This window comes from Tiliqua scincoides, chromosome 7 (assembly GCF_035046505.1).
Source record: "Tiliqua scincoides isolate rTilSci1 chromosome 7, rTilSci1.hap2, whole genome shotgun sequence".
Taxonomy (NCBI): Eukaryota; Metazoa; Chordata; class Lepidosauria; order Squamata; family Scincidae; genus Tiliqua; species Tiliqua scincoides.
In genome coordinates, this window is record NC_089827.1 from 25,664,994 (window position 1) to 25,691,749 (window position 26,756).

The 26,756-nt window shown below is 42.1% G+C and overlaps 1 protein-coding gene across 1 annotated transcript in view; it reads right to left on the reverse strand.

Moving 5' to 3' along the window:
* The window catches only part of RELN (reelin), a 366,138-nt gene that overhangs the window by 128,540 nt on the left and 210,842 nt on the right, over positions 1-26,756 (reverse strand). The window contains exons 12-19 of the mRNA XM_066633734.1: positions 22,640-22,791; positions 18,308-18,420; positions 16,270-16,478; positions 13,025-13,153; positions 11,676-11,785; positions 9,654-9,720; positions 7,352-7,585; positions 6,579-6,740 (exon numbers count right to left, since the gene is read on the reverse strand). Coding sequence (XP_066489831.1) covers positions 6,579-6,740; positions 7,352-7,585; positions 9,654-9,720; positions 11,676-11,785; positions 13,025-13,153; positions 16,270-16,478; positions 18,308-18,420; positions 22,640-22,791 — 1,176 coding nt within the window. The remainder of the gene's footprint in view (positions 1-6,578; positions 6,741-7,351; positions 7,586-9,653; positions 9,721-11,675; positions 11,786-13,024; positions 13,154-16,269; positions 16,479-18,307; positions 18,421-22,639; positions 22,792-26,756) is intronic.

Here is a 26,756-nt window from a genome sequence, read left to right on the forward strand (position 1 = left end):
TACTCATTTCTAAACATAAATTAATCTCTTCAGGCAAAGAGATTGTGTGCAGTTTTGTACTGCCTGTACATTTCTTTTGTGAGCCAGTCCCATGAGCCTTCCACAATCTTCCAGGCCACTTGATTCTTCATGGCAGCTGTGACAACAAAACCTGTACTTGACAAACTGTGAAGAAAATTAAGAATAATATCGAATTTCCAGGAGCAATTACAGTACACAGCCACAGGGAGCATACATTAATTGCCATGGCAATGACATCTTCGTGAACGTTCCATAAATCAATAACACCAGATGCCCACATGCAACACACAAGGTGAGATGTGAGACAGGACAGCATAAGGAGCATTTGTCTCCATCAACGTACAATTAAGGACTGGCAAAGGTGTTTTTAGTGCATTCCTACTGAGCCTGTCTGTCCCTCCCCCATCTTTTTCTTCAAAGAAAATCTGTAAATAAGCTGCTATACCAAGTGACTGGAAAAATCAATTCATACATTTAACATCACATTCTTGCTTTCTTCCTTGTTTGGGCTTTATGATTACCCAAGGCATGTGCTGTTGCTCTTTGATTCTTCCTCGATGCAGAAGAATCAAAGAGCGACAGCACATGCCTTGATTCTTCCTAGATGTGCAAAACCGCTTTGTATCATCACTCACGGCAGAAAATAGCATGCTAAAAAGTGCTTGCTAAGCTGTTTTTGTGAAGTTTAATAAACGCATTCAAAGCATCTTGTGATGTCACAGAGATTTTTGTAGAATGTGCTAACTGATTAGCAGAAAGAAGCAGAATGGCGCAACAGAGCAGGTGATGTTGGAAAAACTGAAAAAAATACATCTAAACCAAAATGAGAGGTTCTCAGGAACAAGAAGGAGTATCTGGAACCAAGGTTTGACTGCTAAAATCTAATGATTCAAATTGTACCATGAAATATAATTCTGTTCAACATTACATTCTATTCAATATGACAGCAAATTTCCTTTTCAGCAAATGTTGATGCTAAAATCCCTCTCAGCTGGAAATAAGGAACAAAGAGGATTTGCACAAGTAGGTTTTTCAAGAGAAGAATGGACTGTGAGAACAGATTCGCAAGATCTTGGATTGATAATGACATTAAGAGCCCAATCCTAACTTTTTCACCCCCTGTTGATGCAGCAGCGCTAAAATGATGACTGCTGCATCCTATGTTGGGGGGCAAGAGCAGAGGTCTCCTCTAGGTAAGGGAAAAATTATACCCTTACCAGGAGGTAAACCTCCACAGCACAGACAAATCTACTTGGACCTGCAATAGCTATTTTGCTATCATAAGTCTGTGTCGTCCCACATCACAGGATTGGGCCAGGGAAAGGGGTGCGGCTGCCACTGACCCTGCCCCTCCTGGAAACTGATCCATCCATCCTCCCCCTACCCTCCCCCACCCCACCCTGCCTGTTTCGCCCTCCTACCACCCCTCACACTTCTTCCGTTCACTTACCTCCATCAGCCAATGGTGGGAGAAGTGAAGACAGGGTGGGAAAGCACAGGCCTTCCGACCAACACTTCTGGCTGCACACTAAGTGCACAATCCTATCTTGCACTGGAACAGGCAGGCCAGGAGACTTGCGCTGAATCCAGCATGAGATAGGGCTGCAAAGTGGCTCACTTGAAGGTAAGGGAAAAGGGGAAGGTAAGGTAAGGGGTCTCCTCAGACTTGCGCAACCTCAGGAGGTGGCACAAGTTCGAGGAGAGTGGAGTGGATTGGAGCCACTCCATGCTGCTCAGGAATGGGGGTTGGGATCCAGCATAACAGCCAGATCCCAGCCGTGTCTCTTGCTCTCCACCTGTTCCTGGGACCACCCTCCGCCTGCTCCGGAACATCCCCCTCCTGCCTCCTCCCTGCCCACCCCATAGCCTTGCGTCAGCCAAGCTCAGCTGACACAAGACTTGTCCTGCAAGCCACCACAGAGGCTGGATTCACCCTCTGTGCGCTGGTACGGCTTGCCCCCGAAGAGGCGCAAACGTGCTTTACGGTGCGTTTGCAACCTTCCTAGGCTGGCACAAGGGACTTGCACCAGCCTAACTCATTGTTAGGATTGCACTGCATGTTGTACAGTCAGAGCACATTTTGCAACCATTGCAAGGCAAGAACTGAGGACAGGTCAACGTACAAGGTAAGTGTAAGATGGGCTGAATATTCCTTTTTCACAATACATACATGAAGAAAGATATGTGGGAAAACATTATACAGCAAAAAAGTATATGTCGATTTTGCATGACACATCTGTGAGCAGGAAGGAGGTATGGTATCATGTTTGTGGATGCTTCCTGCAATACTCAAGTGTATTTTAAATGTTGTCCTATTATTTTCCATATATACTCTTTAATGGGTATTCTAGTGTACAGTAACATTTTATATCAGAATCAATTCAAAAGGCCAATCCTTAACAATGCAAATATTAAAATTCAGAAGCTGAGCGAATAATGGCTTCTCTTGTCAATCTATGATTTGTAGAGATGAAAAGGAAAAGGAGAATCTTGACATGTCCTTTCTGTTGCAGAGGAGAAAAGCGACCTTATCACTGTCATGATTTACCATTACTTAAGAAAAACCATGTGCACACACAGCAGAGGTCTATGTTCTGAACTTAACACATGCACATACATACCTAACATTCAAAAGCCACTGCTATTCAGCAAGGAGGGGAAAATGCTGCTGTCAAAGGACAGCAGATTAAATGCACCTTTTCTGCAGAATAATAAGGATGTGATATGCTCTGAGTACAAGCACAGCACCCCCTCATGAGATAACCTGCATAGTCCAGAGACAGAAAGCTAGATGGGGATAGGGGAGATATGTCCACAAATCTCATGTTCCCTATAATGATTCCTCGCAAAGCTGTTTATTTGTTCACCCAGGAAGAGGGGGGAGGAGAGAAACAGAACCCGATTGCACTGTGGGAGAATCCTCTGTGTACAGGTGCTTAGAGTAGCATAGGCCCCTTAAATTGCAATTTATTTATACGATTAATTATTAATTGAATAACCGAATGCAAACTGACTGCCACACTTTTACATGAGTTCGTATTTCTTGGACATATAGCTGAAACCACAGATACTGGGGATACCCCCTTGCTCCAGAAGGTCTTCTGAGACCTGTGTCCGCCTGTGACCTCTATGGGCCTCAGAATGGGCGTTTAGGCCAAAAAAAGTCACTTATGTAAAACCGGGAGTGATATCACTTTGTAATAAATTTTAAAATGCATTCTGAGGACCAGAAAGCTTAATGCCTTTTAAAAGCATAAAAACATTTATTTCCAGTTTTATGAAAAAAAAACCAGAAGTTACTTTTTCAGCCTAAATGGCCATTCTGAGGCCTGCAGAGGCTGCAGGCAGGTGTGAGCAGCCTCTGCAGAGCTCAGTGACCCTCCAGAGGCGAAGGGAGCACAGCTCCCCTTGCCTCCAGAGAATGCAGGGAGAAGCAGGGGGCCTGAATCCACGGATAAGTGAATCTGCAGACACAGAGCCCCCTTCCCGAATTGATATTTTTGTGCATATTAAGATACCAAGGTGAGAATGCTGCTTCATGGTCTTCATCACTGTTGCTGACAATATTTACTTCAAGAATAAATATTGGCTCTCCTACCTCAGTTTTTATATTAAGGGGCTTTCATATCCCATTAGAAAATCTAATGTTTCTACTGCCAGTTTTATGTTATGCCGAGCTGTGCCTTACTCCCACCAGAACAACAATGGAGAATAAATTGGTTATATCAAGAAGTAGAGAATTTCATTGTATCAATGTAAATTACCACATTCATCAGGACTGGCACTCTCTTCTTATATCATGGCATAGACATCTTATGCCATGGCAATAATACGCTGCCTTCAAAATGTTAAAGGAAGCGTATTTTTACAAGTGTAAAAACACAGAGGCATAATAATAAATAAATTTACAGCTTCATTCAAAGGAATATTTTTGAAGTTTTTTTTAAGTATTCCATTTAGTAGTACATAAAGGAGATTACTGAAAAACACACACACAACTTCCACACAGAAAAGACCACATAAAGAAACCTTCATAAATAACCTTCATAAATAACAACAACAACAATATTTTTAGGGACTACAGAATTTCTTGTCACCTAGGAATTACAGCAGCAAGAACTCTCATTCCAAGCTCCCCTGAGAAGTTTGTATATAATAACTGTAGATGTGAATTACTTATATAACTTTTAGAATCCACTGTTAAAGTCTTGAGTAAAATTAGTGTAGCTGGACATTATTCCTGACACAACCAATAAGGACAATGGCCACTATCCAAAGAAGCTACATGTATATGAGAGTCTAGTTCTCACACAAACCAGACTCTTAAGTTTTACACCAGGAGTGCTCACACTTTTTTGGCTTGAGAGCTACTTTGAAACCCAGCAAGGCCTGGAGATCTACCAGAGTTTTTTTACAATGTTCGCACCATCATAACATTTAACATTTATGTGTACAATGTATGTTGGTGTACCTTGCATAACCACATGAGCCAATATTGCACAACACAACATAATTAACTATAAACATTTTTTGTAATTACTTGAGTTTACTTTGATGACTTGCACTGAAGTGAATCAGCCAAGGATGCATAGTCCTGACAGTAGCTGCTGACAGCCAGCCTCAAGCACACTTCCAAATGTTCATCAGTCATGGTGGAATGGTACTTGGACTTAATGATCTTCATGTAGGAAAAGGCTGACTCACATAAATAAGTGGAGCCCTTCCTGCCTCAGGTGCTCTTATATCCCTGAGGGCCCTATTGCCTTCAAGTGGCTGCAGCTGTGCAGCACACTCTGCTGGATGCCCAGGCCTTACCCTTAAAGGGGCCACTGCTGACACCACATCTACCCCCTCACCAGATCTTCCTCGATTCCAATACAAGGGAGGGGAGGCAGATCTCCATACATACCAGTGCAAAAACAGGGGAAAGGTGTGGGGGAGGGAAGATCTCTATATAGACATCACAGCAAGACCAGTGCAAAACCCCTTGCACACAGAACCAACAGATGGAAGTGGGGGGGGGGCAGATCTCCATACATACCAGTGCAAAAACAGGGGAAAGGTAAGTCAGCCCCAGTAGAGTCAACGGGGCTCACTCCCAGGGATGTGTGGATGGGAGAGAAGCCTGCCAGCGGCTCCTCTCCAGGTCTACTCACGAGTCAGCCCCAGTAGAGTTAACGGGGCTCACTCACAGGGATGCGTGGACAGGAGCTCACTCCCAGGGAGCGTCACTCCCAGGGCGGGGCTCACTCACAGGGATGCGTGGACAGGAGAGAAGCCTGCGATCGACTCATTTTGCCTCGCGATAGACCGGTGGATCGCGATCGACGTACTGAGCACCCCTGTTTTACACAAAACTCATGTAGAAAAGAGTTAAATCACCTTAAGTTACTTGCATTTTTAGCAGAAGAAAGAAGCTGCTGTAAAAATTATAAAGTACTGGCATATTCCCTCTGTTCCACATGTATAGGTATGCTGCTTCTTTGGATCACAACCAACAGGACTTCACTAACAGCCCAATCCAATGCTAGGCTTATACTGACAGATCACGTGATCTATCAGCGTAAACCCTGTTCCAGTGGTATGAAAGCCACGCAACAATTGTGCGCTTTGGAGCTGCCAAAACAACTGGCTGGAGGCCCCATGGTTGCACCACTGGTTCCTGGGACCCTGTCAGAGTAGGTAAGGTGGCAGCAGGGCTGGTTCAGGGGAGGATCAGAAGCAGGGACCATGCCAAACCAGGGGCAAGATCTTGATGGCAGTGGTGCACACCAAAATCCTATTCCACTTGGCATCTAACACGCCAACTGAGGCTCCTCAGTCTTACATCAGCTAAATAACTGGAGTAGGTCTGAGGAGACCCATCAGAGACCAGGCAGCCTGCAGGGAGATAAGTAAAAAAGATGTAAAAGATGTAAGATGTAAAAAAGTAAATCAGCTGATTTGCCCTAAGGCCCTAATCCCTGTGTGGCAGTGGCTTGGTAATGCATGACAGCAGTATAGTTTTTGTGCCTCCATAAAGGGCCTTGTGCTGCCAGAATGCAAGTTCTGGAGTGCATGACCACATTAGGATTAGAGTCTAACAGTCCAATCCTACCCAACTTTCCAGCACTGATGTTGCTGTGCCAATGGGGGGGGGGGTGCACTACATCCTGTGAGGAGCAGTCATGGAGGCCTCCTCAAGGTAAGGAAACATTTGTTTCCTTATCTCAGGGCTGCATTGCAGATGTATCAGTGCTGGAAAATTGGTTAGGATTGGAGCCTAATGTCGCAATCCTAACCCCTTATGTCAGTGCTTTCCAGCACTGGCATAGCCGTGCCAATGGGACGTATGCTGCATCCTGCAGTTGGGTGTCACTCACGGAGGCCTCCTCAAAGTAAGGGAATGTTTGTTTCCTTATCTCAGAGCTGCACTGCCCTTATGTCAGTGCTGGAAAACCCTAAATCTTTTTTAAATACAAATGTTTCATCTGAAATGGGTGGTGGATGGAATGCTGGTTAATCAACACCTCATAATGGGGACTCCACTATTTTAGTCTCCTTGAAAGTTGTCCTACCTTGGTTCATGGTAGTTAAGATAGGAATAATGCTCCAGCAGTTTCCATGTAATCCCATTATCATATGAATAGTGCAGGAGGACTCCTTCTCCAGGTTGGTCAGGTGCTTTGCAGGTACTCAGGACAGATTTGCTCCCAATTCGTAGAGTGAACTGGAGGAATCTAGATAACAAGTGTATGAATCCATGTGAATCACCATTTATACAGCACTCTCTTCCTAAGCCCATTATTTTTATTAATCTTGAAAATCTAGACAAGCTTGGGTAAACAATATTTATGGAGTCTTTGTGCAACTGAAATTGTTTATTCAGTCTAGCTATGCAATGTGGCATATATTGTTTTAAAATGCCAATCATTATTGCATTCAATTATTTATTAGGAGCCAGAGGGGTGGAGGAGATATCGAATGGATCTAATCAGCTGCCACAAGCTGTCAAAATAAATACAACCTCATAAATAATTAATTAACACTTGGCTCTGACACTCACTTTTGATATTAATGTCGCATGTTTGCAAACTCTGGCACAGAATACATAGCCCCAAATGTGTTAGAAACTTAGCACTACAAAGTATTTGTTAAATGACATTTATTTTGCATAACCAAAATTAAATATGGAGTTTATTAAACAACTAGAAAATATGTACAATAACATTTCTATGTCAAAACAGATACTGTGAGTTTTAACCTGCTATACAAGAAAGTTACTCAAAGGTAAGAAAGTTCATGATCTTGCTGTAATTTCTATATGCTGTTTCCATTCATTCCTATTTACCTGGACTGTGAGCTGTCAAGAAAAGAAGTAATAAGTTGACGCCTCCCATCTTTGTTAAAAACCAAGGCTTTGCCACTTGCGAGGACTCCACAGCCAAAACTGACTTCAGCACCACGGATAGAGTAAAAATTGTGATAGGAAGAAAGCCTGGAATTGCCAAAGCTCTCTGAGATAAACATTGGGAAGGTCTGAGAGGCCATTTCACATGCAGGTCCTGAAAAGCCAGGATCACATCTGCAATAAAAATGAAACAGAACCATTTGTGAGGGAGAGATCAAGAGGGAGAATCAAGTTAAGAGATCTTCATACATACCAAACACAATACCAAATACATTTCAAAATACCTAGCTCTTTTGAAAATATCTTTAACTTGGTGTTTCTCCAAAGAATTTTCCAAATACTCTATAATCCATTAAAGTAGTCTTATGCCACCATATCAAAATCCATACATAGGTTAGGGTTGAGTATCCATTATCTGGACTGCTTGGATTGGGAAGTGGTCCAGATTTTGGATTTGTCTGGATCTGGGAATATTTTTAGTAATTTTGTGCATTTAGAGCATGAAACAAGGTTTGTGCAAAGTTTGTACATGATCTAAAAAACACAATTTAAATGCTTTTCCAAATGGTCAGGCACAGAAAAAATATTGGTCCTAAAGAAAGTCTGGATTTCGGATGTCTGGATAAGGGGTAATCTACCTGTATTTGGAAGTAAACAAATTTATTTCAGTGGAACATACTTTCAGCTAAACACTGCAAGTAGCAGTGGGTAGCACCAAGTGAGGAGGGCAAAGTGGCTCTCTGTCACTTTTCTTATTGAATAAAGTAGCAGTGAACTGGGAAAAGGTTGTTTGTTACCACTCTCAAAGCTAGGAAGCCCAGACAGACCTGGGGAAACCTAGCTCCCAGATTAAAGAGAACCCCAAAATCTAGGAGAAGGGTTTCCCAACAGTGAAAAGTAATGGAATGTGATGGTCTGAGAGATATGGCAAGACCTCTCCGTCCCAAGTGTACTTAGGACAGGCAGGTAAAATTGTAACAGGTAGGTAAGAATAGGCAGGTAAAAAAAAAAAGGAAGTGTATTAAAAGGCTGGAAAATCCAAACAATTGAGAGAAAAATGGAAGCAATGAGGCATTAAAACAAATGGGAAAAAGTGAAAGGGACTGGTTAAGGATGGCACATAGTTTAAATGACAAGTGGAAAATAAACACAAAACCTGAACCAATTAATTGACTGTGATCTCAACCCTAACTGCTCACACTACTCCAAACTTGCTCTTTACACTTGCCATAAATTAAGCGAACAAGCCCCCATGAAAGAGCAGTGACAGTCCTGGGCAAACCACAGTGTGTGTATGCTTGACCCATTTGAAACAGCTGGTGGGCATTAACCCTGCTTTACCTGTGTGGCTGTATATTGGTGTACCTGAATCTGGAAATCAGGTGTGCTTGTTGGGCCAATGAACTGGCTCAAATTCAAGTGTTCTTTTTACAGGTCATTTGGAGAAAAGATGTTCAAGCAAAGGGCAGCATCCCAGGATAATAGCTATTGCATCAGGATGATTCAGCAGGCTGACAGCCCAATCCTGAGCTGCCCAGTGCACTGGGCTGCAGCGGTGCCAAAAATGGCCGCTGCTGCATCCAGCATGCTCCATGCAGCCACTGCCTCCTCCTCAGGAGAAGGGAACTTTTGTTCCCTTCCCCTGGGCAAAGCAAGTAGCTCCGCAATGGGACAACTTGATTCTACGTTGACCCAAAGGTCGGCGTAGAAATTAGAACCTTCGTGTCGGGTGGCCAGCCCGACACGGAGGCTCTGGATCCAGTGGAGCGAAGCTCCACTGGTTCCACCCCCCTCCTGCCCCACTCCTTCCCCCCAGAATGCCTCCTTCCCAACCTCCTTCTGCCTCCCTCCACCCCGGAACACCTCCTCCCAACCTCCCCCCACACACCTCTCCGTTGCTTGGCAGTCTGTGTGACTGCTGAGTGGTGCAGCTCTGGTGCTCCACCGGCACTAGCCCAGTGCCGGCCAGTGCTTGGCTGGCACCGGTGGAGCACTGGCACTAGGACCTGCAAACATGCCTTATGGCACATTTGTGACAGTGTGCACTGGCAGTGACTCCATAGGATTGGGCCCGAAAGCATCTAAGAAGCCTCTGGGATATAAAATTTGGGGAGAGGTGGTTAGAAGGTTCTAACATAGGGAAAACCAGGAATTCTCACCATTGCCTTACAATCATTAAAGGAGAGGATGAGATTGCAAAGCATAAGCATTAATTTAAATAACGATTTATTACCAGACTTACTTGCAGCCATTTCTAGTGCACTGCCCTCGCCCTGAGCAGAATTTGAGACAAGATGGCCCAATGTAAACTGCAGAGAAAAGTAACTAGTTATATCAAAAATCGTATGTTGAGCATAAGATAAAACAAAATAAACCAAGACACAGGCATATAGATTTAGAATATCAAGCAAGATGAAGCATTTCCCTTTGATCCCAGCAATGTGACTGCATTAGAGAGTAAAGATTAGTTTAAAATTGAATATATATATATAAGCAGGGGTTTACCAACCATGAATTGAAGTATTACTGTTATAACTAGAATTAGACAACAAACCTTTTTGGGACAAAAGCCCCATTTTTGGGACAAAATAATGAAAACACTCATACAACATTGAAACTATATTCGTGAAAACATAAAATCCAAAAAAAAATCAGTAAAATCCAAGATTGTTAAATCAACTATGGATATGAATAACTCAGAATAAATATGTGAAAACCCAGTAAGTTTGAAATGCCCACTATAAAGCAAAGAATTACAAAGCACGATTCTTCATCTAATTTAATAGCATCATTCAGTGGCCAAACTCTTTTTACTCTTTGAGAATTCTCTTATGTATAAACTTCCACTTACAAGTTGTCATAGAGACCAACTTCATAACAATAACAGTAACCTGAATAAGTTATGTTTGATGTTTTCTTTTTGTCATTTTTGACATGTTGCCATCAGCAACACAAAAGCATTAAAATTGCCTTGAAAACTCTCAGTTAACAATCCCTGATTATCGCAAACAAGGGAACAGAATCACAACAAAAACAGTGGGAATTAATTATAACATATTTTTCATATCTCTGTATCTTGCTTTTCAGAACTGATAAGCTTTAACTAATTTAAGACTTCCCTGTAAAACATTACAGAGTGGATTACAGCCTATTTAAAGGAAGAAATGTGTTTCACTTTTCAAATTTCTTAGCCTGATGCAGAAATTACTCTTTTTTTTTTTTTTTTTCATAAAAACCCACTTGTAATTCAACATATGGGATTTCAGCCTGTAAACCTGAATTTATAATGGAATGCAGAAAAAGAAATCATATTTCCTGGTGTAGTTATTAATTTACTTTCGCATTCCTTTGTGGACCTTTCCTTGCATGATTTGCAGCTTTCTTATTCCCCTTCTATGTTCAATATAAAATCAGCGATATCACTATGTTATTCACAAAGAGCCCTCCATACAGTAAAATATGTTCACATTGATTATGCCCTTCCGGTTTCCTTAAGGGATTTTGCATGGTGCAATTCAACCTGTATTTCTAGTTGGCAACAGAGGCTACTAAACTAGGATTTAGGAACTGAAAGTAGCTACAGGTTCAAGCACATCTCTCGGCCACCTTCCCTTTTTGGCATGTGACAGCCCAAACCTATCCACCCTTTCTGGGAGTAAGCCCCATTGATTCTAATGAGATTTACTTCTGAGTAGACATGGTTGTGAATTCTCTCTATGCCACAGTTAAAATGAAACTCGCCATGCTCCTAAACATGCTTTGAAAACATAATCACAAGTCTAAAAGTGAATTTAGGAACATGCCCAGCTGGTGATGGCTACACATAATTATAAACCCATGTTTGCAATTTGTGTGCAAGAGAAAAGGGCAGTTGGAGGTGATCCCTAAACCCTGGTTTTCTTGCAGATTTCTGCGATTTTACATGACATTAGGTCATGTGCTTCACACTTACAAAATATTTTTAATGCATTGGCAACTGTTTCTGTTTCTGGAAATCAGGGATAAGCAGTCAGACATGCTTTTCACCAACTATCTGGATTGATATTGTCCCATTCAATGAATACTGTATTCTGTTCTGTTCACTTTTTTGCATCATGTTTCATAAGATTCTTTAGCCCTTTTAGCTTGGGAAATTCTTATTAGCCTTCCTTAGAGCAAAATGCATCTATGAAGAAAGAGGAAGTACAAATGCATTCATTAAAAAGGATCACAGATTATTAAGCACTATTGAGACATAATGCTAATGGTAATGACCAATACTAACTGTTGTCAATTGCCCACATGTTTCCAAGGATTGGTCCTGTTTGTCTCCATCGGATCCTGGTATCTTTGGTTAATGCTGCATTTGGAAGGGGAATAGTTATTCGATTCCACCTGAAACAAACATATGAGCCCTCATGCTTTCAAAGTTACAAGTTGATTTAAAGCTAAAAATATGTTAAGCTTACACAAACTGTGGATGCTTTATTTTATATACATACTGACAAAACATGTGAAAGGAGCTTACTGGTTTAAACTCTCTGAGAACATGGAGTGGATATAGCTGTACAGGCATTCCCCTATAGCCACAGGTGATAGGCTCCTGCAGCTACTGCGGAAACTTGCAACAGCAGATATCAGTGAACCCTACTCAAACCCCCCCCCCCCCCCCCGTCATGCTCTCTTTGTTTGGAAATGCTTTGCAAAAGGGAGTTTTTTTTCTTTTGCTTTGGCATAGGATGTAGACAACAAGAATCTAGAATCATAGCTGCTACAGGATCACTATAGGAAGCAAATGTGAGAATGCTAACAGGAAGTGGACAGTAGAGGATTTCCTATTAGCTTTCTCACTATCACCTCCTGTAGCATTCCTCTAATAGCTATAGGTTCTCACAGCCTACTTCCTGTTCCAAAGCAAAAGGAAGAAAAAGCATTCTTTAGTTGCAAATTCTTCATGTGCAAATGAAGAAAGGTGAGTCATTAGCAAGATGGGGGGAATTTGAGAACCACGGATAAGTGAGACATGGATGGGAGGGAACTGCCTGTATATGTATGTAACTGCATTTGTACATATTCATCCCTTTTTCCCCTTCCCTTCCCCAAGGTGACACTTTGCTCACACCTCTACATTTAGCTTGTGAGTCTTTTGCAGATTATCACTGAAAAACCTCATTTTTCCAGGTATTCTAATCGCTTCATATTGTTGCAACATAAACTGGACTTTCAGAAACAGTTCTAAAAAAACTGGAAAAAAAAAACTGATCACGGTTAATCAACCTATGTGCATTCAGATGTAGAGAAGTATATGTTCAAGGGCTAATTTCAGGGGGGAGGGTCTGGGTGAAAGAGGTGGGGTCAGCCTCCCTCTCTCCCTCAGAGGCTCAGTGTTTAACTTTTTACTTATATGAGACTAACAGAAAACAAAAGAAAAACAGGAGGCTGTGTCCAGAAAACAGGAGGCAGTTTTTTATAGAATGAGACCAACCTGAGGTGAACAACTTATCTTTAACATAATATCTTAAGTGGCTTTTCATTGTTTGACACAGATAAGTGGTTACATGGAGCTATTCACTAGTTTTCAGAATCATGAGCAATTCACTCTCGCTGTGCTATTTTGGGAGAAAGCTCCCTTACCCACTATAGTTTTCAGAGGCATAGACTGTGCTGTGAGGAAGGTGAGACCCAGCACATATCTCTGGCAAACATTCTGAGTGAAGCAAGGACCAGGAACGGCCATGGTTGGTGGAGAACTCCAAGCTGATGCTAAGAATACAAAGAAACAGACATACAAATGGGTTTATTCAGCACCCCCACTCCTTGACTGAACATGATAAATTGGCATTTGTAGCAGGAACACATAAAAGCTTTAAAATAACGGCTTATTAAATAATTGATCTACCAGATGCTGAAGTACAAAATGCCTTTGAGTGCCAAACATTCAAGATGCAGCCATAAAGCAAGATGCGTTAAAAGACAAGATGGTAACCTATGTCAGAAAGTGTTTAGCTGATGGGTGTGAGAGTGGTCTCGCCCAGCAGGCTGGTATTTCTACATTGAATTTAAAAAGGATTGATGTTGTACTGATGTGTCAAATAAGAACCAAACTAAAGGGAAAGTGAGAGGAAGGACCTGTGCTCCAACTGCTAACAGGTCTCTCGAACCACTTTGTGGAAGGGTCAGTCGGCTGGACTGGAGATTGAGATGTTATTCATATTTCATAAGTTTAGAGCTATCTAGTATGAAAGGCCAAGCGGTGCAAACATGTTATATTCCACAGAAGTACAGAAATATAGTAGGCATACAAAAGTCACTGTCTTCTTGGTCAAGAAATTGCTGATCGGGGTACAGGGATGCAGAACGGTAACTGCCGCTCATGAGTGGGGAGGCTTATTCCAAATCCCAGATCTGTTCCGCGGGCCAGAGTTTGTAGAACCCTGGCCTAGAACTTCTGAAATGATTTTTCCCCTTGATGTTTTACTGCCACCCAGTATTGAAAATAAAATGTTAGTGCACAACCGTAGATGGAACATAAGTCTTCTTTATTATTTATTTTAAAATTTTAATTTTATTTTAAAAAATTTCTATCCCATCTTTCTGGACCCTTAAAGCAACCCAATGCCTTGAGGTTAACTCAAGGCCACCTTAAATAAACTGAAGTAGAATAACAAATACAACAAAAAAGCCTGCAAATGTTCAACTGATTTTGAAGGCATCTACAGAAATTTACTTTTTTCAAAAACGTACGTAAAATAATTCAAGTGGTGCAGCTTAATTCGAATAGCCTATTTTTTAAGCTCAATGAGAGAAACACTAAAATAAATGAATTGGCCTGGCACTAAATGGTTAGAACATGGCTTAACCAATTCAGAATAACTTTTTCAGAATAAGGCTTTTTTTGAAGAATTTCTTATTCTTATAACAGAGTTTCCATGTGATATTTTAAATTTACATTAAAATAGTTTATGAGGTTTCACTGATTTCCTCTTAGATCAATGCTGCTCAAACTTTTGAGTGCTGTGTGCCTGAAATGCATCCCTGTGTGGCCTGCATTCGAGTGTTTCGCTCAGGTGCCGCACAATGTCATCCCCATTCAGAGCACAGGTATGCTCTGGGCAGTTGTGTCGTCTGCCTGGCGTCCCAGAAAGCCACGCAACAGGACGTCCAGGCAGACATGACTGCCCAGAGCATCCCTGTCCACTGAATGGGGAGGATATTACTTGGCGCCCAAGCAGAACTAAAAGATCCACTCACTGGGCAGACAAATCTGTGCAGATGCCGGATCAGGCCCCTGGGCTGTCATTTGCTCTCCTCTGTCATAGATGAGAAACATATAGATACCTTGGAGGATCATGTTCATGTCATCAGTGGCATAGCCAGATGGGGTGCAAAACACTAAGTTTTGCAAGGAGCCTCGCCACAGCATGCAGGCGGCCCCTCTCCCTCCCCTTCCGAGCCATTCTGGGCGGGGTAACAAAACAGCGAATGCAGAACTTAGTGCTTTGCATCCCCCCACAGACCCTAGTGCTTTGCACCCCTTCTAGCTATGCCACTGCATGTCATAAATTCTGTGTAAATATTCTACATTCCCAGTCATGAAATGAGGGCACTATTATAAACAAGGCTTCTGTGAATAAGAAGATCTGCACTGCCAAATTATTTTTGAAATGCAAATGAGGCTTATAGAGAGTTAGTAGTTCATTAAAAAAATAAAATAAAGTGAAACAAACTCCCTGTGTCTGAGACATGATGCGAGCTGAAAGAAAATAATATCTTTCAAATGAGATCAAAGCCTATGGTGGACACTCCTCTACTATGAAGAAAACTGCGCTTATACCTGTATTGTCAAAGAGAACTTGTGTTTAAAAGGGTTGCACTAACCATGCTTCTTACAAGATGTCGCTGCACTTTGTTAAAAATGCAGCCATTTAAGGGTTTGAATACTGTGAGCCCAACCCTGAGTTCAGCGCTCCAGCTTTGCGCTGGAGCACACTGTCGTAAATGTGCCATAAGGCACGTCTGCGAGACTTACTGCTGAACCAGCGCCCATGCTAGCCCAGCCTCCTCTGTTCGGCGGTCTCATGGAAGCTCAGGATTGGGCTGCCCATCAGCAGAGCACATCAATGTGCATATAAACACATGACTAGCTCCAGAAAGCTGCAAGGAGGGGCAGATGCCAAGGTTTAGGCCAACAGGGGATCACAGAGGAGTTCTGCAGTAGTTGGAATAAATCTTCAACTCTTTGCCCTTTCCTTCAGCTCTACTTTTTCTGCCCTCAGTCGAAGAAAAAAATCCAAATTTGGACATAACCAGATCATCATCAATTCTGGGATGTGGTTTCCTTGCAATATTGCATTTGGCACCTGGAGTGCTTTGGCTTGCTTATGAAAATAACCTGGACAGAGGACTTGGGGCTGCTGCTTTGGTTTGCCTGTCCTACTGCCGCCCTTTGCTAGTTAAAAGGGTCCACTGATGGTCTCTTGTTCAAGAGTCCCCAAAATTATCAAACCAAAATTATTGTGGGGTAGTCACGGAGGCCTCCTCAAGGTAAGGCAATGTTTGTTCCCCTCCCTCAGAGTTGCATTGCCCTTACCTAGGTGCTGGAAAGTTGGTAAGGATTGTGCCCTTTGTCACCTTGCTCTGGTAGTATGTGCAAGCCTCCACCCTGAAGTTTTTACACAGTCACCATCTGCAATTGCTTCTGTAAAATGCACTCCCACTAAATTCAGGGATCGTATTTCTCCTAGTTTCCAGATGTCGTGATGGTGTCAGCAGTAAGCATTTTGTTTTCTCACAAAAAACCCCAAAACAAACAAAAACCCTCTCTTTGTAAAACAATCAAAACAATGATGTAAGAGAGTTATAACTGTAGTGTGCTCTACCTGTTGCCTGGCTGATGGGTTCCACAGCCCAAGTTAATCGAAAACTGGATCATATGAGTTACAGTAGAAGGGAGCACTGGCAGGACATGGAAGTAGTCAACTGCCCAGACATTTCTGTTATGTCCTTGATGATTCTTCTGCTTGAGACAGAATTTGGTAGCTGGAGTCTGTAGCTCTGGACTGATGACAACCGAAACCAAAGATGGAGTCTTGGAAAAGAATAAATCTCATTACATTTCCACAGAAAACCAGCAGCAATCAGTTCAGAAAAGTTTTTCAGGAGTCATACATTCAACATTGTGGTTGGATTTTATATTAATGTAGGATGTACCTATATGACATAAGACATTTTTACCCAATGTTGCATGTACACAACAGGGGTCAAATGTATACCTGTGGGCTGGGCAGAAATGGGTTAAACTTGTTTGACAGTTACTTCTCTCCCCAAACAGCCACAAGAGTTATAAGAATATAAGAAGAGCCTTGCTGGAGCAAGCCATAGGCCCATCTAGTCCAGCTTCCTGTATCTCATAGTGGCCCACCAGGTACCTTAAGGCTCAATCCTATGGACTGTGGCACCAGCACTTCACCAGCGCCACCAAACCAGGCTGTCGCAAAAGTGCTGTAAGGCACTTTTGTGCCAGTACTAGTAACACGCTGCTGGCGCTGAGCCCAGCGCCAGCTGGCACTGGGCCTCAGCACCTGAGGACGGACATTGAGAGCTCCGGGGGGGGGAGCATGGCCACTGGTCAAGAACAGCGCTTTTAAGGGAGGGGGAAGCGTGGGAAGGGGGCAGAACTGGGCAGGGAGGGAAGAAGTGGGCTTGGGAGGGAGACAGCAGGCTCTGGATCTCCTCAGTTGTTTGCCTGTTCAATAGCTGGAAGTAAGTAAAAAAAAACAACCTTCCCATTCCCAGCAGCAGTGTGATCCTGCTGCAACCTGCCCCCACCCAACAAATACTTAAGTGGTTCCCTCCTCCTAAGGAGAACTTTGGGAACCACTGTATTTCAGAAGATGTTTCTGAAGAGGTTTTACTCAGCCCCTCACCAAAGGCTTCTGAGAAAACTCCACACCCAGGGAATAAAGGGGCAGGTCCTCTTATAAATGTGCCCTTTGGATTATTGACATGGAACATACACAGCATGAAGTACCAACTACACCATGTATTAATACAATATCGTTTGGACCCTGTGTGCTTGTGGAGTCTTTTTTGGGGTGGGGAGAGATAGTCACATGGGGCCCTGATCCAGATGTCAAACTTGTCCTCTGTCACAGTCCCAGTCCAGATCTCCCACAGCTGCTATTTTCCCAGGAGGGAAGCTCACATTGGAACACACTCCTCTGAACTATTCCTTTAAATCTAAGAGAATATCTATGCTATTCTTGAGGTAACCATGCATGCATGAGGAGCCTGACCTAAATTAAGACAGTGAAGACAAAGATTCCCTCCACCCCTGTCAAATTCCTGATCTGGATTGAAGCCCCATGAACCCACAAAAGACCACACACATGCAAGGCTCCAACTATGCTTTTAATGTAACATGTAGTTTTACGCCACACTAGGAATCTATTTTGAGTTTAATGTAATCTGACACAGCATAATCACAGGAATATGCACTTATAATCAGCACAACTTGCTTATTAATGATTTTACTAATCTTTTTTCTCAGATTTCCAAAAGGTGTTGCACTTGAGCAGGATCCTTCAAACGTGCCTAAAATTTTGCTTTAGACATTTGATAAGACATCTATTAATAATAATGGAATGTTTTCTAGCTACCCAAAGTCCTTCATTAAATCTATTTTTTTTTCTTTCTTTCATGCTTAGGGTCTGACTTAACCAATTTGCTAGAGGCTGCTCACAGTCAACATAGAATATTCACAGTGGTACTCCTGACAGTAAGTCAGGTGGCAATGCTCTCACATCTAGGTAAACAATAGCAAAAAGAATGGAACACTGTTTGAAACCTTGATTGCAGAATTAGCTTTAAAATCAGTGTCACCTGCATTCTGATACTTTCAAGGTTTACATCACTTACCCTGTAAGAAGCATAGGTCATTGTATCTAGATTTATATGATCCCTTCTTCCTTCAATCTTTGCATAGAATATAACATCATTCTCATGGGCTTCTCCAGCATCACAGCTTCCACCTGCAACAATGGATGTTTGAGGGACACAACTAATTATCCAATTTTATAGCTATTATGAAGTTGGAGTATACTGATAATTACAAAGTAAGTCTATACCATTTAATGGATTACACAGGCTTATTTTTAATCCTATTTGCAACTTCAGTAGGAGAATGCAAAATACAAAGTTTTGCTAAGTGATCAGTTTCTTATTTGCTTCCATCTCTGTCTGTAATCATAAAGATGATAAAGCTATAGACTGCAACATAAGTGATCTAATAGAATATAGGCGTAATCCTAACCCCTTATGTCAGTGCTATCCAGCATTGACATAAGGGCAATGCATCTCTGAGGTAAGAGACATTCCCTTACTTTGAGGAGGACTCTATGAATGACGCAGGATGCAGCACATGTCCCATTAGCACTGCTATGCCAGTGCTGGAAAGCACTGACATAAGGGGTTAGGATTGCGTCCTAAATCATACCATTGATGCAGACGTGATTTAAGAACCTTTTACAACTTTCCACAGAAATTTCCACAGAAATTTCCACCTTGGCACCAGGAAACATTTCTTGAAAAAGATACTACAATTTTCACAATTCAGTGATATCTGCAGCATTAGTGTAGTACATGGTTGCGTGTAACCATCACTTCTAATTCAGAAGAACAGACCTGACTATTGTGCATTATTCTCTACTTTCAAATTCGGCTTTAATTTCTTTTTGGTATAAAAAAATGAAAATGTCAATAAGGGGGACATAGAAATAAGGAGGTAATAGGTGGTAATTGACTTAGAATAATCTTGATAGCAGCAGTAGCGGCAACCTTTTGAGGCTTCAGCACTTCAGTTCGCAGGTGGAGGATTGCATGCCTGAATTTCTTCCACATAGAAAACAACTCCCTTCCTGCCTATAAAAAATGAGCATGTCAGCCAGAGCTTTTTCTCAACATGGTTTTTTATACCCTGAGAGTAGAAGTATTAAAATATGCAGTCTCCCATCTGCAGCCTGAAGTGCTATCACTCCAACAAGGCTGCAACATATGATTATTCTGGATGCTCTACTCTTATTTTTATGAATGAACCCCAATTAACATTTTATATATAAATGCCCGTTTCCTTTTTAAAAACCTTTCATTCCCTTAACTAAATACTCAACCAAGAATTTTTTTTTTCACACTCTCAATGTTTTTCAGTGTGATCGCATAATTTCACAGCCAGTCTTGCTGAGCCAACAGCTTTGCCAATGAGTTCAGAAGGTTGACAAAAGCATCTTTCCTGTTTTTCATGCAGGTGTGGTTAAGGCTAGAAGACCTGGAAATACAGCAATCTCCCCTTCCTGTTTTTTTTCTTCCCTTTTGGTACATTATATAGCATAGAAAAGATTTAACAATTCAAGTGGTTATCAGAGGACTTCCGCTCAACAAGAAAAAATAGCTTTTCTTAGTGAACATAAAAGGTTGCTTTGTTGGGGCAGCAACTTCAGTCTCTGTTTCCTCTGCTGCTTTTCCATTTCACATTAATGAACACAGTGTTGAAAGAATAAGCTCCATATTCAGTTTACCTGATTTGTGGGATTTGCAAAACAACATTCCTGGGAAAAGCATTGCAAAGAAAATTGCATTACTTTGCAAGAGCCATTAAGAACTTCAGCTAATTTGTGTGAATTTTGCTTTCCACTGTCAGAAAAGTTGATTTAAACATTCAGATCCAGTGATTACAACTCTCTGATACAGGAAGACAGTTTTGCTTTTGTATCTTTTCCTCCAGTTCTACCCCTTGCTATTAATTTATTTAATATTTATTTTTTAAAAAATTATCCCACCTTTCTCATATGATTTAGGGCAGCTTACAGGTTAAAAATCACAGAGTCAAATCCAATGGAAATCACCATGTATCCCACAGGGGATTTTTGACTGCTGGAGGTCTCCTTGGGGTAAGCCCCAGCAGTCACGATGGATCAACTCAGACCAGTGTCAGTGATATCTCTGGCAGAAGTCTGTGTTGATCTGTGCAGGCAGATCAGGCCCAGGAAGGGGGTTTGGATACAATACACGCCAGTGTCGCTGATCCCACCCCAACCCTGCCCCATTGCTGCCTTATTCTGCCACTCCAAGCACTTTCCCACCCTCCCCCTGCCTCCCCAGGAAGGTTCAGGCCTTCCTGCTGGCATGCCTGAGCTTTGTGCCGATACAAAGCGGAATGTGGGTTCCATTGTACAGGCCCTTGTTTGAATTGGGTTGACAGTTGAGCAAAAAGAAAATCATTAAAATAGAACAAACCCCACTAAAACAGAAACTGACCATGTACACCTATGCATTTCTGCTCAAAAGTTAGTGACTTCAATGAAATTTAAGCCCAGGTAAGTGTGTATAAGATTGCAGTGCAACACAAGCAAAAAGCACCTTTAAACAAAAACCAAATCACGGTGAGAGAGACACACACAGACAGACAGTAGTAACAAACAAGAGCCAAACCACACCTACAGATTCCTCAGAGCTGAACAGCAAAAGCCTGATCAGAAGATGGGTCTTCATCTGCTTCTGGAAGACTGGCAGTGAAGGTGACTTTCCTAGGGCCTCCTCAGTGAAAGGGGGCCACTTTCAAGAAAGCCCTCTTACAGGTCACTACCATCTGCATCTCAGAGTGTGGTGGAATGCAGAAGAAGGCTCTCTAAAAGATCCAATAGGATCGGCAGACTCACACTACTCATTTTTATATTTCTACAAAGTGCTTAGCTAAGATAAATCTAATCCACTGATGGAAGGTTCACAGAAGATTTCCAAAAGCATTTCATCATGAAGTAATATGAAATACTTCGCTATATATACACACAAGTGTGATTTCGGTATCCACAGATTTAACTCACTGTGGGCACAATCCTAGTCAACTTTCCAGCACTGAGGTAAGGTCAATGCAACTCTGAGGTAAGGGGACAAACATTGCCTTACTTTGAGGAGGCTTCTGTGACTGCCTCCCAACTGCAGGATGCAGCACATGCCCCACCAGTACAGCTATGCCAGTGTTGGAAAGTTGGCTAGGATTGTAAATCCTGCGGATTTACCAGTGGATACTGGGGTCGCAATTTAAATGCCTTTAAAATGGAAAAAAGCATCAAAATTGCATGTCTTACCTTTGCACAATCAAACCATGCAGTTTGACTGTGTGAAGGTAAGAAATGTGATTTTGATGTTTTTTCCCATTTTAAAAGCATTTAAATAGCGACCCCGGTAACCGCAGATTTTGGTATCCATGAGTGGTTTCCGTTCCGGAACCCCCACAGATACCAAGGTCAGACTGTATAAGTGACAGTATATATCATTATTGCAAAAGCATGTTGCAGGAACTAGCTAGAAGGCATACATGAATAATGCCTTAAAGCAGGGGTGTCAAACTTGTTTCATACAGAGGGCCAAACAGCATTCATCATGCCTGCTGAGGGCTGGAGGTTATGTCATTAGGCAGGAAGTGAGGTCAAGTGAGGTCATAACCAAAAATAAGCACTTTTTTCTCACTTAAGAACTCATTAGCTGCAAAAGACAGAAGAGAAAATACACAAATCTTGATCATATTGCAACATATGGGAGAGCCCAATTTTCATGTGGGCTGTCCTTTCAGCAGTAACACCTCATAAGAACCTCAGCAGTGCTCAGCAGCTTTCACGGGCCGCATCCAGCCCCCAGGCCTTATGTTTGACACCCCTGCCTTAATGCTTAAAATTGTTCTGTATTTTAAGTTTCTCTCAGATATTGCCCATGGCTCAGATCCGGACGCTGGAGTCATGGTTCCTCCTATTCCACTGGAGGTTCAGCAGTTAAAATAGCAACAAAGGGTGGTCAGTGTGACATCATTACACTGTGCTTTTCCGTACTCCTATCAGGTGACAATGTCAGGTGGTGGAGTGAAAAGACACAGTGTGATGACATCTGGACTGGGGTATGCAGGTTATGGTGGCAGTGAACACAGCACATGGTTGATCTTTTGGCTGCAGCTTCATAGTTATTGTAAGGTCTAGTTCCAGTCAAAGGAGTAAAGCGATTTCTGGAAAAGATATAGATAGTACCAATAACTGAGAAAATGTTAGGAATACTGCCAAACAAAGAGCAGTCTGGCTAAAGTAGGTGAAATTCCCCTTAAATTCCAAGGAGATGCACTTAGAAGTAGTGATTGCAACACAATTTCTACAATAATTTGCTTCCCTTAATCCAGAGTACACATGTATGTTAATACCACCTACTCACCCATGCTGAAATAAAACCTCAGATTTCCATAACCTGTAGTGTCCATATATGGAGTACATAATTTTCTTTCTCCATCTCTGAGGAACACAACAGATGAACCTGATTCCAGAGTTCCACATTCAGTACCAATGACAGCTCCAGCTATATCCCACCTAAAGCCAAAAAACAAGAAATAAGAGATATAGCCATTTCATATGTTACATAGATGCAAAGTTCGGTTTGTTACTGAATGCAGCCTCAACAGAGAACTATTGGCAATCATGTGTATGACACATACGTCTACTGCATTCATGTTTAATACTTTTAGGTGTATTTTACAATATCTGAAGGTTTCACCTAAAAATGTAATCTGTGGCCTTCAGAAGCCTGAAAGCAACAAACTGTTATTATGTGTGTTCATTACAGCACATTCAGGGAATGCTTTTCTTAAATAACACAGGCCTACAAAATTGAGGGTCAGAAAAGTTTTTCCCAAACTTTATGGTGGTTAGATATTAATTTGGGGTGCTGATTCCAAAAATGGCATCGTTTTGCCCTATCACGCCTAGTTTTGGAGATATAGTATAGCCTCATTAGTGAATGGTTCAAGCAGCTTCCTCATGAGGAAGCCATGGTATAGGCTTCCTCATGAGGAAGCTGCTTGAACCATTCACTAAAAAGGCTATGCTGTGTCTCCAAAACTAGTGATAGGGCAAAACAGATGCCATTTTTGGAATCAGCACCCCAAACATACCCAGGAATTGGTATAACGTTTAAGGAAGCAAAATGTGTGTTGGTCTGCGTAATTAAAAAAAAATGTTTCATTCGGTACATTTACTAAAGATGGTGATGAAAGCAAAAATTAGGCATGACAACATTTTGAGATGCATAATTATTCCAAATAGTTGGGTATATAGGATTCATTGAGAATGTAAAAATAGCCCTTGTTCTGCTATGTGTTCCCTTGCTCTAGTCGCTTGCTCCAACCCTGGTAATGGACACAGCAGCAGATGAAAAAAGCGGAGAAGCAGAAAGAAGTGAGGAAGCAGGCAGGGGATGTGTAGGTGGTGATTAGACTTGAAGAAATGCTGAGTTTTCCAGCGTTCCAGCAGTTTCCTTCTGCCAGTTTCACCATAGCTATAAAAGGAATTAGAGGTCATTTGCGGTAGGCTTTGAGTTACAATTATAAGGTTTTGAGGGTAGACTTTTTGGCCTAATACTGATCGTGATAAAACCAATCCTGATTTGACTTACAAAGGGAAATTTCACAGTGGTACATGGGCATTTTCTCTGCTGCGGGTAAAAAATTGAGTTATAAATCCGTGTTTCTCAACGTTTCTCCCCCACCATACCACTTCACACCATCCACCTACTGGAAGTACAATCAGAAGTAACTGGCGATGATGTCATTGCCAGTCACTTCCAGACTGGGAGGCCAGATGAGATGCAACAAACACCAGTAAGAGGCTCAGGATGGGAGGGCTTTTTCAATCAGGTGAAAAGCGCATGCTGTAACTCTGCCTAGCCTAGCCTCCTACTCAGGCTTGTCATGTTGCATGGCTGGTCTCACTGTCAGCTGGCGGGGGCCTGGCGGTTCTAAGTGTACCAATGGACACCACCTCAAGTATAACCAGTGGCACAAGTAATGCTGATATAAACGCTGATATAAATAATTTAATAAATCATTTAAATAAAGAAAACACTATATTTGCTGACCCACAAAACTGTAGCAGTCATGAATGATACATACTACGCCTATCCCTACAGACCAGCAATTTTAAACCACTGTGTCATGACCCACTGGTGTGCCACAGACAGGGCCTGGGGGGGGTAAAGGGGGTAATTTGTAACTGGGCCCAGGGTCAAAAAGGGGGCCCAGAAAGTCTGGGGATCTGACATTTTCTATCTCACCTGAACTCGCTGCCTACGCATGATGCCAGGGCACAACCATGTGCATGCAGTGTTAACTACTCCTGGAAGGCATGCACACCAGGTCCAGGAATGCTCTTTGGCTTGTGGATCCCATAACCATGAAGGAGTGTATAGAAGCTCTGGGACCCAGCTGTGGGGCTAGAGCTGCTGCAGAAGTTCATTTTGGTCCATTCAAGTGTGAGCCTAAATATGATGATGCTAATTTTCTGCAATGGATTTTCTATATTTCAAAGATTTTATAGAGACTTAGGAATGTGTTTGGTTTTCAACTTTACTTTATCTAGCTGCCAGTGCCACGGGGTCAGGTAGATGTGGGCTTTGCATCAAGAACCCTAGTAGACCTGGGCTCCCAAAACTATTGTGGTTGTCAGCACCCTCCCTCTGCCCTATTTTGCCCCCCCCCCCAGTCTGTCTATTCCCACTGCCTGCCCTTTGGGAAGAGGCCCAGAAGAATCTTTGTACCCCCTGATAAAATTCCTTTCATAGGCCCTGGCCACAGATGGCGTGCAGGTGTGCCACCTGGTCATATATTAGTAGGGCCATTGGGAGATGTGAGCCCCCAGCAAGCAGTGTGGTGTGCGTTGTCAGTTGTCAAAAAAACTGATAGTGTGCCTTGACAATGTTAGTGCTTTCTCAGAATGCCACGAAAAAAGTTGAAAATCACTGCTATGGATATAACTCTCTTTTAGGGGATACTCAAACTGAAGCACAAAAAGGCACTTGTACCCAAAAACAAAAAAACAAAAAAACTCCAATTCTCTTAAAATAAATGGCGAAGTGAATTTCTGCTATGCTAGTATTCTGTTTATATGCTGTAGTATTCAGCATGACAAACGTATATTTTAATAACATTGTATTAAAGGGTTTTTTTTGTTCAGACTTCAGGTCTTCTCTATAATCAAATTTATTAAAAATTGAGTAACATGTAGATATTTCTTAACATGATACACATGCTAATCAGACACAGCAATTACATAATTTGGTCAGAGATCAAATCTGCTGCAAAGATCACTGATCTGCAGATACAGTTTGAATGTGGTCCAAACCTGTGTTCAAGGTGGAATTAAAAAGGCTTTAATGCTTTGTAGTTGTGGCTTCTTCCAAAGCAAAGTGCCCAAGAGGTGTTGAAGTGGGTCTACTTAATCAGGATTGTTACTTTATTGGGATATCTCCCAGGAAACCAATTCAGCTTAATGATAATGAGTGGCAATGGATGCCATTTAATTGGGACAGCATTCACAAAAGGTTTACTTATTAGAGCTGTATTCTGCAATTTTAAAAGGATTAATTGGTACAGGCATTCATCTAGATTTTTAATAAGTGGTTAATTTCAGTCCTTTCATTCCTCCTAAAGCTTGAGAATATCAGGTAACAGGCATATTTATAGGCTTATAAAACAAGCCAGCATAGATTTGCATGACATTTGGTGCCTTGTACAGCCAAGAAGTAAGCCACACACAATGCACATCCTCCTGTATTTCACTGATGAAAATAGATCATGTTTGCGTACATTGAACATCCCTGTTGGGGGGGAGGAGCTACAGTCTGGGCAACAAGACGCAGCTTTTATGAGCTCTGTCTGACCTTCAGCTTCGGGTACCCCTTCAAGGCTTTGGAGGGGCTATTTCTGGCTAGGAGAAGCCAGGAAAGTGCTTGAGACTCTAGGTTAGCAACCCCTAGGGTCAGGCAGAACCTGTCTCTTCAGGAACATCCCTGTTCTTACACCAAGGATCACTGCTTGAGAATGGCACCGCACCATACCCAAATTATACTTAGCTGCAAACGCTCCTCCATCTACTGTACTCGCTGACTCAGAGACAGACTGTCTTGCACTGGTTTATATAGCAAGTATATTAGAAAGTAGTTTATAACAGTTTTGTTCTTTTAGCATTTAAGAATGCTTTTAAATGAACAGACACAGGAGCACCTTAACAGTATTATTAAAATGATGTACAAAAAAAGCAACTCCATCATTATAAGCACTGAACTTTCTACTGGTCATAAAATCTGACCTTAGTGCCCTGAAATGTGGCACTAAGCCTTAGAGCCCAATCCTATTCTTTTCCCCTCCTGCCAATGCAGAGGTGCAGAATGGCTATCGCTGTATCCTGAGGACGGACAGCTGTTGAGGTCTCCTCTGGCTAAGGAATTTGCCCATCCCGTGTCCCTGTCAACACCCCACTCTGCCATCCTCCACCCCCATTGA